The 12,607-nt window shown below is 47.6% G+C and overlaps 1 protein-coding gene across 4 annotated transcripts in view; it reads left to right on the forward strand.

The window, feature by feature from the left end:
• The window catches only part of mmd (disintegrin and metalloproteinase domain-containing protein mind-meld), a 48,160-nt gene that overhangs the window by 13,157 nt on the left and 22,396 nt on the right, over positions 1–12,607 (forward strand). For all 4 annotated transcript variants that reach the window (XM_034329582.2, XM_034329583.2, XM_034329585.2 and 1 more), the window contains exon 2: positions 12,350–12,400. In XM_034329582.2, coding sequence (XP_034185473.1) covers positions 12,350–12,400 — 51 coding nt within the window. The remainder of the gene's footprint in view (positions 1–12,349; positions 12,401–12,607) is intronic.

Below are 12,607 nucleotides of genomic sequence, written 5' to 3' on the forward strand. Positions count from 1 at the left end.
GTAATGATTGCGTCGGGTCGGGTCGGGTCAAGTCGGGTCGGGTAACAATAAGATTGGATTGTGTCGAGGTGGATAATGATCGAGCCGGGTCGAGTCAGGTCGAGTCGGGTCGAGTCGGGTAGTGATTGTTTCGGGTCGGGTCGGGTCGAGTCGGGTAACAATAAGATTGGATTGTGTCGAGGCGGATAATGATCGAGCCGGGTCGAGTCGGGTCGAGTCTGGTCGAGTCGGGTATTGATTGTCTCGGGGCGGGTCGGATCGGGTCGGGTCGGGTAATGATCGATTCGGACCAGGTGTGATCCCAAAGTGAATATACTGGACAAACTTTCAGAATCCCAGCCGACCCGACTCGATCATTACCCGACCCCGATTTTCGGGTACCCGTACACCTCACAGCAAACGATTCACGAGCCATTTAGAAAGATCGCCTTTCCTCGGTAATCCCGAAGGTGGAGCAAGCTTTTCACGATTGCAAACAGTAACTTAGCTCGTCGTCTCTTAGTTTCTATCTTTCCTTAATGGAGCCGCGTAAGGCTCCGAGATAAATTACCTTTCTTTCCTGCAAACTATTTATTCTGGATAGAAGCGGTCTTCTAATGGAACCGAGAAACATTGGATAGGGAACGAAGAAGGATTTGACCGCGGCCACCGGATCGCGATTACCCGCCCGCTCGCTTTTTAACCTTAATCGCTGGCAGACGCAACGGTCTCTTGTACGAGGAATTCTATAAAGCTGTAAAAGAACGAGCCGGTTACGAGGTTCGTTTATCGTGCGTGAAAAGCACGGCTTGTCGCGAAATACCCACCGTGTTCTAAACTAATTCGCCGATCCTTTGATTCGTACTCGGCCCCCTTTTATTCGCCGCTCGAAAAGCCAGTATTCCCGGGAACGAATAATCAACGGTGGACGTTCGGATGTTACGCGCACTGCTCGTCGTCGATTTCTATAGAAGTGTTCAACTATTGGAGCGTAAAAAATATTTCGTCGAAAAAACGACTCTATTCAAAGTCACGCACGGGTTAATAGTTTCATAAAATTCTCTTTTACAGATCGAAAAGCGGATCGTTAAACGCGTAACCGCGTTAGAATCTGCAAAATCTTATTACCTGATATATATTTTCTTCAACTTATCTGCAGAGATTTGGGGGCTGCTCGAGGCACGGTTGAATGGGCTATTTGTAAATATCAGGGGGTGCAAACGCGTTACGAGGTATTTCTCCCTTGAAATAAGTGGTATTGCGTGTACTCACGCCTGCTACCGGTGTCAGATAATTCTCAACGTTCAAGAAAATGCTCGTTCAAACAAGGAATTTCGCGTGACCGATAACGAGCACGCTTCTGTTGAACGGAAATTTAATAACGAGCCCCGTGGCTCGATTATACATAGTTTGGAAACTAGAGGAATTGCTTGGTACTGCTTGTTGAACGTACGTTAATTTCCTTCCGACCCTTTTCTCTGTTTTTTATTTCAACGTTTTTCGACGATTAATTGTTTACTGCAACTTATGTTTCCCTGGCGACAACGCTAACGACAGAACGGGTGAGAGAAATACGGTGCGTTTGTAGCTCGGCCAGCGACAGCAATTAAACTTACTCTAATTGCAATGGCTGTAAACAGCGACGCGTTTCCCTGTGTAATTAACAGTAAAATTTTGTTCAAATGTTTCTTAAATGTGTCGACGAATTTTCCATTTTTTTTCTATGAAGCAACTACGGAGGTACGGGTACCCGAGCCTCGGGTCGAGTAATAATTTGGTCTCACCTGCATCCCTAGAAATTTCCGACCCACATTTTCGGGTACCCGTACACTCCTAGAAACAACCAACCATAAACTGACAAAAGAAAATAGAAATTTAATTCTGGAAGCTTGCAAGACGTACCCGGAATGGTGGGGGCGGAGGAAATTCAAAGAGCGCATCGGTGGATGAAACACAAGAGGGAATATAATACAGCTGTAAAGTGGTACGTTTCTGTCAGTCGCAGAGACTCATCGATCCTCGTTCGGCTGGCACTGTGGTACCCGTTCAATTAATAATTTTCGTCCGACGTAGACGCGCGCTGCGCCTGTGTAGTTCAATTACACTCGGCGTAGTTTCACTCGTTGATCATAGAATAATATCAGCCGGATGCAAATGTGTGACTATTAATTACACGACCGCGGAAACTGCGGCTATATACTGGCTGCACTCGTGTCCAACTTTTACCCAGCACCATCCATCATCCGTCCTCGGTTGAACCCGTGCCACCGATTAAGCGAAAAGCTAACCCGCTACCGTCTGCCGATAATCGCTTCGATTCGAACGACCGATTGATTTCGAGATCGAACTTTGTCCTCCCGTTGCTCTTCCCGCCCTAACCTTTATTCTCTTTGTTCGTTCGCCAGCAAAGCCGAAGAAAAATGACCGTGTCACGTGGAAAGGGCAGCAACGAGGGGGGCTAAGGGAAGTCTTGCGAGGTCGACGTTGTTTGCGAACCGTTTCGGGGAAACTTGTACCCGCGTCAGCGTGCAATCCAATCGCTCGAATTCACACCGACGACCATCCATCCACCGAACTCGAGCTTAATTGCTTTTCAAGTTAAATACAAATCTATCGACGCTGCTGGCGATTTGGTGAAGCATTAAAATCCTCCGTTTCCATGAAAATGACAATCGATCCTCTCCTCGTGTTTTTTCTTTATTTCTTTTTTAAATCCATCGTAAACTGGACGTTATTTCGTTTGCTTTTTAGGATACCCGTAGATTCGGGTACTCGAGACTCGGGTCGGGGATTTTTTCTGGAACTCTGCAAGTTTATCTAGTAGATACTCGGGTACCCGATCATTACCCGACCCGACCCAAGACTCAAGATCAGAAATTTAATTACGTCCCAAATGAAATATCGACTTGTATACCCCGTTTTGTGGACAGACGGCTAATTGTTTAAATGATATTAATAATTAAAGTTAGTTTTTTTTTAATGATGATTTGTCTCTTATTGAATAACTATTAAGTAAAAAAAAAAAAAAAAAACAGTAACCCAGGATTTGAACCGAGGACCTTTAGACTACGAATCAGGTGTTTAACCACGCAGCCGATCCGTGACTTGCAATTTGAAGGTCCTCGGTTCAAATCCTTGATTCCCAAAAAATTTTTTTTTTTATGATAATTTTTATATAATAGTTATTCAAAAAGAGACAAATTATCATTAAAAAAAAAAATGTTGGGAATCAAGGATTTGAAGCGTGGATCTCTAGATTGCGAGTTGTACCCGGGTACCCGAATTCTCGAATACTCCTATCACTTTTCAACAATTCTACGTACACGATGAGTCAAAGGTTCCCCATATACTCCTGAAAATCTGGCCAGGCTGGAACTTAAAAGATTTCGCGGTAATGGCGCGACGCGTTTCTGGGAATCCGTTTGGCCGGATTAAAATGCACCGTACGTGGCGAGGGATAAACGGCGCGGAGCGTCTCGTTCGGCCGTGAAAAGGGATTTTCGTGCGTGGTAAACCCGCGGAACGATGAAAAATTGTTTCGCTCGGGTATCGATCGTCCGTTGCGTAACGGAGACGGCATCTTCGAGGCCGGTTATCGTGCGCGTTCGTAACGGCGTCTTTCGTAATCGGCGCGGATTTACGTAAGGTGATTTTAAGAATCTCGTCGGATGAAATCGTCGGGAAAAAACAATCGACGCGCCGGTAATAAATCCATCGACGATCGAAGTCGGTTGACAGGCGGACGTTTAAACGTCGATCGATCAAACGGTTAGCGGGCCTGGCATGCAGTTAAGCGGTGTTTTAGCAAACTGTTAAAGTTCAATAAAACGGCGAAGTAGGGGGTGGAGTGTCGGAGGTTAGAAACGTACGCCACTCGACGATCACGAAAGTTGAACGGGGCCTTTCCTTCCCCACCCTCCCTGGGGGCTTTCTTTTCCAGACGGAATCGATCCGCCAAAGAGAACTACCACCACGACGATTACCTGGTTGCGCGTTGTTTGCCCTTTTTCCCCGAGCTCGTTTCGCCGATCGTTTCAAACGAAGGGGAGGAGAAAGAGGATGTGGATGACGATGACGGTGATCCGGTGCAGCCCTGAAAAATCTCCCGGTTTCCAGGGAAATTTAATTTATCGAGCCGTTTCGCTCGGCGGAACCGCGCGTACAGTGACGCGTGTACGCGTCGATCGATCGATAAAGCAGCGAAACCGTTGCCTGGCCCGATCCGCTCGTAACTCCGTGAACGGGAAACCGTCTGGCAAAGATGCCCGCGTCGATCGATTCATCGATCGGGGTTTCAACAACGATTCCGTATAGACGTTCCCGGAGTAAAGTAGCCACTCGGTCGTTCCTACTGTTCGTAAAGTTTTCAAAGGGGGCAAGGATTCAAAGATCCGGCGGCGAGTAAATTCAAGCAGCATCCAGAAACACGAGTGGGTAAAGCCCCGAGTGGCGATAAAAATGGTGGCTCGAGTATCGACTCGGACTCTCGTGCAACTCGGCTGCAAACGGGGGATGGGTCGAAGAAAAGAAAGGGAAAGAAATGGAAGGACAGGAGTCGACGTCCTGTTTCTGTTCCTTGGGGAGGAGGATGAAAACCGTTAGGTTTTCGAAGGATACGATGGTAGAAATATTAGTTGCAGCTGGGAACAATCGGGGTCCGTTCAGTCTGGCCCGTGGAATCACGCACTCGGGGTGCACGTAAGGGAAGGGCAGACGCGTATGCTGGGAGAGACGTCGTGATCGCAGACGGCGGAGACCGTAAATTCGAGCGCGTCCGTCGGTGTTGGAGGATAGGCCGCGGACTCGGGGTGCTGGAGGGAAAAGCAATCAATCTTTGAGAGGCAGATGAGTGCAGGAACCTAAAATATAGGGCAACACAAATTTAGTCTGGCTGCCGGTCCACGTCCACGTGTCGACGTGAATGCGCAACCGCCCGGGTTTGTAATCGATATTGCCGACAAGGCACCACGCCCTGCACCTGCGAGATGTGCGGGATATGCAATGGTACCGAACGCTACGGGATCCGCGTCTCTCTCTCTCTTTCACCCTCATCCCCTTTGTTCACCTCCGCGCCTCACCTACCCGCCACCTTCTCTTTCTCTTTCCATTTCACCATCTTCGTCTGCCTCGCACGTTTCAACCCCTCTTCAACTTCGTTCTCTACCCTCTTGTGTCTACACGCTTCTCTCCCTCTCGTCCCGTTTTCTTTCCTTCCAGCAGCACCACCCCACTCCGTCTCTCTTGTTCCCTCTCGGCCTAGTTATCCGGCTTTCCTTTTCCCTCCCTCTGCATCTTTCTTCTTCTTTCCCTCCCTCTACTTATCTATTTATCTATCTTCGTCGCGGAGCAACTCCGATTATCTGCCCGGAGTCTGCGACTGCACGTCGCGGCAGCACTGCGGGCAAAACCGCGAGCGCCGATCGGTATCGGGCCGCGTGTAACTCGGAGAACGCGGGACGGACGAATCGGATGAAAATTTAATAAGGGTCAGACCAGAGTATGGGAAGATATCGACACGCTCCATTTACCGGCACCGTTGCCCCCCCCCCCATGCCCGTAATCGGTCGGCAGGCGCGTTTAACGGAAAATTGTAGCCACTTAAAAAATACACGACGCGTACACGGTTTCCCGCCAAATCGAATTACACGTCCGAGCTATTTTCGGCTAATGGAAATAAATTATAGACCGGCGAACCGCTTTCCATCGAAGTCCACATCGAAATTATCCTTGCCGGAGAACGGAGCGCGGACCTTACAGCATTCACCTTCAAAGCCGTCGAACCTTTTCGAAATTCCATTCGAAAGGACCGAGAGGGACCTGTTTCAAAAGCGACGGATAGAATGCTCTGTTCGATTGGAAATGGGTAAACCGCGCCCACTTTACAAGCAACCTGCTCTCCTGTACTGAGTTTGGTACGTTCCAGTTTCTTGGACGGTGGTCGAAGTTTCGACGATCGGCTACGCCCTTCGACGAACCGGACACTGAATGGGCCGGGGAAGTTACGTCAACGGCGATGTTGCGTTGAAAAATATCCGATTTCTCGTCCACGCAGCTCGGTCGGCCACGAAAATGGATTAGATCGATCTCTGACCGCTCTAGGGCTCGTAAATCGCATCCCCCGCAGCTTCCATTTATTAGCCGTTCGTAAGTTAATACGCGAAACGGTCCCGCTCGAACGGTACAATAAACAAAGCCGATCGGGTTAATGTCGCGATCGCGAAGGGTAGCTCGTTAATTCCGAAAAGTACCAAGGGGGGAGACGTTAGTTCGGGAAACGGCGACGCAGTTTGCATAAGCAGCTTATCACCCGTAATAATGTAAAAAGCATTAGAGCTTCGCGATGAAAGCATCCTCGTTGTTCCCGGGAGAAGAAGGGGGATCGCTTTGCCTCGGTTCCTTGAAAAGAAACGTTTCGATTCGATTAACGACCCGGGGAACGTTTCAATTTTCCAACGTTCTTACCGGAGGACCGGTCGTTCCACGGCATGGCAAAACAGCGTGGCAACGGTTAAGCTGTTTTAAGCCACGACAGGACTTGCCGGGTTAGTTAGGAAAACAAAGTGGTGTATAAATACGTGGGGGCTGGTTTACGAGAGGCACGCGATTCCGATGTTTCGTCCGATAGCATCGAGAATTTAATATACTCCGGACGAATCGATGCCAGCCCGGATGGGCTTGAACGAGGGACAACAAATATGTATCGCTTCTAGTCGACACCGATTCCGTTATCCTCGCGTGTTCTCGTTTAAATCGATAACGACTCGATTGCTCTCGCGATCCTTTATCTACTATCAAATTAGTTTAGCCGTTTCATTGAAAAGTTGATGCAGAAGGAGTGGGGGTGTGCGGGTACCCGAACCTTAGGTCGGGTCGGGTCGGATCGATTAATGATCGGGTAATACCCGGGTCGGGTCGGGTAATACCCGGGTCGGGTCGGGTAATACTCGGGTCGAGTCGGATAATACCCGGGTCGAGTCGGATCGGGTAATGGTCGGGTAATACTCGGGTCGGGTCGGATAATACCCGGGTCGAATCGGATCAGATAATGGTCGGGTAATACCCGGGTCGGGTCGGGTCGGGTAATACTCGGGTCGGGCGGACAAATCTTCAGAGTACCAGCCGACTCGATTCGACTAATACCCGACCCTACCCGACCCGAATCTTCGGGTACCCGCGCACCCTAAAAAGGAACCTACCCGAAGTAGAATATCTAGAAGGAGACTTAGGTTCGAAATAAGGAAAAAGGGGACCTCGCCAGCTAATTTGTAACTCAAACGTTTCTTGCGCCTCTCCGTCGCGACGTCTTCGTTTGAATCCATCGGTATTCCGGCACAGAAATCCCCCAGACGACAGGGAGTATGTAAATGCGTGCAGATACCATGAACGTAAGCGTATAATGGGAACCGTGTCGCATCAAAGCGCCTCGCGGGCTGTGTATACATGTAAATAAAGTGAATATTTCAGAAAGCATAAGGCACGAGCCTGTGAATCCTCGAAACTTGGTCGTCCCTTTGCTCGATTCCTCACGGGTCAGTTATCGAGTCCAATGATCAGCGATTCGAATCGAATTCATCTCGATAATTTCCACTTTAGGGAGGGAACATTTGATCGGTAGGATATCAAAGGCGTCGACTAATTAGGAGAATATCTCTCGTTCGAGTAGCAGCTATGGTAAGGGCCGTTTGTCGTTCGTTTTTCTTTACGTCGAGCAGCCGCGCTTTGTTCTCTCGGCCAGTTCCCGTTTATATTCCGAAAACTGTTCCTCTGTCGGGAACGCGAATTCGACGGTTTCCAGATGGCGGGGGCGGAGGAGGTATGGTCCTAGGGAAACGGGGCAACGAGGGAAAAAATTTAATTGCCACGGAAACAGAGGCAAAGGACTTTGTCAAATTTTATTTCCTACTCGAAACCCGACACTCGATCACATTAACGAGACAGTGGAACGATGAACGTCGGGTTCGCGGTTCCTTTGTTCCCAGCGTGCACAGAATTTTACTTGAAACAATTAGAACAAGGCCAAGAGACTCGAGTCGATCGAGTTCAAACCGTTACTAGGCGAAGAAAAAAGAAAAAAAAAAACACGTCGCTTTTTCTAACCACCGTATTCCTCTAACGATAATATTATCGAGCCTCCATCTTAATTCATCCAGACAAAGGAAAAAAAAAGATAATCACTTTGTTTCTGGCGAGAAAATCGAATCGAATTCCAGTCACGCGAACAACTGGACGAGCCACACGCTCCTCTCGACCATGAATGCTCCGGTTACTCGTGGTCGTGAGCAAAATAAATTTTCTTCTACCAATTTGACCCGTCTTCGTTCGAGGGGGGGATGAAAAAAAAAAATGGGAAAAGGAAAAAACTACTGTAGCTTGTCCCAGTTTCTACGATCCCTCTCTGGGCGAAAGAGAAAACGCGAATCGAATCGATGCCCGTTCCAGGGAGGGAAGAAGACCAAGAAGGGGAGGAGGGGTGCAAGCTTTTTGGAGCGATTTCGCTTCAAAGGAACAACTCTATCGCCGCGGCCACTTGTTCCACGAAACTGGCAGATCCTCGTTTACCTCGTGCTATTCTACCGTCTCCTATTGTCGTCCTTGCTTCGACGGTTTGTACAACGGATTACGCGAATCTCCGTGAATCGATTAATGCTCGCCGTTGTGGAGCGTTGCGGCGGTGGCCGCGCGTGCACCCTGGCCTCGTATCATCGTACGCTCCACGCTGTTGGAAATTTCCGGCGGAAAAGTAGGCGCGAGTGTTTGCCGCGAAGCGTTTGTCTGCGTTCGAAAGCAGCGGAGTCTGGGCGCGAAATCGTTAAAAGGCCCGAGGCGGAAAGGTACGAGCGAAGAGTTCATCGGCTGCGACGCTCCGCTTTTTTTTTTTTTTTTTCTCTCTCTTCCCTCGTCGCGGCGAGGCCAATTTTTCGTCGAGTTAATCGCCCCGATGGTGTGCGGCAAACTTTTCTTTTATTTCTCTAACAGACGTACGTTTCTTCGGGGTGTTTTTTCGATCGGGATTCTCTGTCTCACCCTTTCAGTATTTTTCGTACTGCATGGCGGACCATGGAGAGGGACTCGATTTTAATCTAACCTTGCATCTCACATTTACAATTATTCTTCTCTTTCGTTTCAAAATTATACATTTAACTCTAACAAGGAGAACTACCCAAGTGTTACACTCACTTATTAATGAAACTTTGCCAGCTTGTAGAGCTCGTCGAGCTGAACACGCCTATACCCTCTTTTGGGGGCAGACGGTTAATTGTTTAAAAGATATTAACAATTACAGTTAGTTACTGCTTACATTGAGAAGTATGACAGACTCACACATACAATTCGCAATCTAGAGATCCATGGTTCCAATCCTTGATTCCCAACATTTTTTTTTTTTAATGATAATTTGTCTCCCTTTGAATAACTATTACATAAAAATTATCATTATAAAAAAAAAAAAAAAAAAAACAGTAACCCGGGATTTGAACCGAGGACCTTTAGATTACGAATCAGGTGTTTAACCACGGAGGAGATCCATCACTTGTAGTTTACAGGTCCTCGGTTCAAATCCTTGGTTCCCAAAAAAATTTTTTTTTTTTAATGATAATTTTTATGTAATAGTTATTCAAAAAGAGACTAATTATCATTAAAATCTGTCTCACCCTTTGAGTATTTTTCGTACTGCATGGCGGACCATGGAGAGAGACTCAATTTTAATCTAACTTTACATCTCACATTTACAATTATTCTTCCCTTTCGCTTCAAAATTATGCATTTAACTTTAACTTAATATCCTTGGATATGTTGTTTTTTTAATTTGGGCCACTATCGACCCCATGCGAGGGTGAAATTCACAACGCGAGTCAACCAGTTAATGAAATCTTTCATTGTACTCGTTCCACGTAAATCATTCCCGTTTGCTCCGTCGACCAGTAGGATTACAGGAATTTCTGAACCGTTTAATTTCAACGCGCGAGCATTATGCCACGGCCAGCCCTGTTGCTCGATCGTACAATACGCTCGGAGCGTGTTTCGCCGACAACAAGCACTCGAGAAGTTTGTCGGTACGACGAAGAAAGGCCCGCCCCCAGTACCTCGGTCAATGAAATTGATTTAGTCGCGTGCAGGGAACAATTGTAACGCGACTTCTGTGTTCAAAGTCGTTGCTGGAACGATTCGAACAATCGCGAGAGGGTTGAAATTCGCGGCCGGTTCCCGGTTTGCCTCTCCTCGACAGAGAATCGTAAGGAGAGGATTCATCGAGAGGTTAAGCCACGGTGAAATTCGTTTTCCTTCATTTCTTTCTTTTTCATCCCCCTTCGGTCGCGTCGCGTGCTGACAAACCGTGTACATTTATCAAGGAAAGAGCCGGCCGAGAGAGCGTTCAACCTTCGAGAGGGGAACGTACTCTAACCGGACGATTAGTTATTAAAGAAGGAAGGAAGGATGAGAGTAAAGGAAAGGAAGAGACGAGGGAAACAGAAGTAATTTCGAGCGCGTCGATTACCCCCGGCTGAATTTTTCTGCCCGTACACGCCTTCCACCTGAGTGTCTCTCTTGCCCACGGCCGAGCCCCTATAGAAATACCGTCATTGACTATCATCTATTCGAGGCCCTCTTCGCCTCGGGCTTATTTTTCGTATACCACGGCGAACTAGGCCACTGGAAAGCCAGTCTTTTTATCTGCACACCGTCCATTTTATGAATTTTATGAAACCCCCGGATGGCTACGGAGATGAAAAAGTTTCGCGAGCTTTAATGAAACTTTGGAGAAAAGTTTCCTCCTATCCCCCCCCCCCCCCCCCACCCTGCTGGCTGTCCTCGGTTCTCCTATATTTTTCCCACGGACACGTGTATTCTTCGCGCCTTTTCCAATCGACGAGGTGGTCGAGAAAAGAAATGGATTGATTCCTAAGAAAATACCGAAAAAACCGGAGGATCTATCGTCGAGGCGGTTCGACGCTTTCGCAGACATCGCAACTTTGCCGAATGCGCTAAACGCCCAGGTGGCGAACGGGGTTATACGAGGAGAGAAAATCGACGAACCGTGACGGTCACTGATTGGTGGCTGCAGCGATACGTGACGGTTTACGAGAACAGGGAACCGCCGACTCGGAAAATCCTGCCTTCGAAATGGTTTGCGATGCTGCGTTCAGCATCGTTCCGCGATCCTGGATCAGATTTAGGTCGAGATCCACCGAACGTCCTTACGAAGGGATATCGTTCTTTATGGCGATGCTGCTGTTTCGAAATCGCTCGTTCTGTATGCATCAAGCTGAGATACAGACGTAAACTAGTGCATTGGAATTGCGAGAAGATTGAACGAGTCTCGAGTCGTTCGCATCGAAACCTTCGCGCTTGTATTTGGGTGGCACTCGAATTTCTAGAGGAAACATTATTGGAAATTTTTCTAGCTTTGGTAATAATTTGGATAAAAATTTTTCTAGCTCTGGGTACCCGAAAATTCGGGTCAAGATCGAGTTAGGAATTTTATTGGCTTTAAAGGAGATTCTGAAAATTTGTCGAAAATATACATTTTTCGGGTACCCGACCCGACCCGACCCGAAGCCCGGGTACCCGAGAATTCGGATCGAAAAGTACGGATAGCTAAATAAATTCTCGAGGTTTCGCCCTACCCGACCCGAACATTCGGGTACCCGCAATTCAATTTAATGAAAAATCAAAATCGTTAAAAATTGAAAGATGTTATCATCGAAATATTTTGATGTTATAACGATGTTCGATAGGTGTTTTCACGCGGACGCGATTGGAAACGCGAATCAGCTTTTAATAACATCGGTATCAAAGTTCGAGCAGATAAAGAGATTAAAAACTTTCCCGATAAAGCGCGTTAGTTTTCGCTTCCGATGCGGGCCGAGTGGTTTCGGGAAACTGTTCGAAACCGTTCACCCGATTACGTTCGTTTCCTTGAAAACGCTTCCTCCTTTGTTGTTCCTTGGGTTAAAATTAAAGCATCGCTGGCGGGTGCGTAACGTCGGACATTTTATCGTTTTTCGATAACACGAGTCTCGAGGACGGTCTGGCAATCTTTTTTTTTTTTTTTTCCGGGGCAACGTTCCGCTGCCATCGTTCCATCGGTGCATGTAGTCTCGAAACTTTCGCGAAAACTTTCCCATCCCGTGGAAAATTCCCAAGGTAACCCGTCCGAAATTCCTTTGGGGGTACAAGTTGCTTTTCGTTCCGGAACGGGTACGTTCCCATAGGAATTTTCCCCGCGAACTTGGAAATTTTCCGGGAGAAACTAGATCGTTCCGCATCCCCCGTGCATCGATTCGAATCACCTGCCCTTATTTCACGCATGCGTCTCCTCAACGCTGATCTACTACCATCTAATTACATGTTTCATCTTTTTTGTTCGCAGAAGCCGACTACACTTTAGATGATTCCTTTTGGAACGAAGAAACTCCCAGCGGTAAGTGTTGCAGGGTAATTTTCCAGATTGCTCGTGAAAGTTTTCGAACAAGCAAGAGTTACGTTCGTCTTACGCCTCCTCCTTTTCTTTAGAAGAAAACGCAGCCGAAGTTATGAGACGATCGCGTAAATGCACAATGCGTGCAAACTTCTCGTCAAAGTCGGTCTTTCCTTTTGAAACGCACCGCTCGACTAGGATTCGTGCGAC

The sequence above is a fragment of the Osmia lignaria genome, chromosome 8, assembly GCF_051020975.1.
Source record: "Osmia lignaria lignaria isolate PbOS001 chromosome 8, iyOsmLign1, whole genome shotgun sequence".
Taxonomy (NCBI): Eukaryota; Metazoa; Arthropoda; class Insecta; order Hymenoptera; family Megachilidae; genus Osmia; species Osmia lignaria.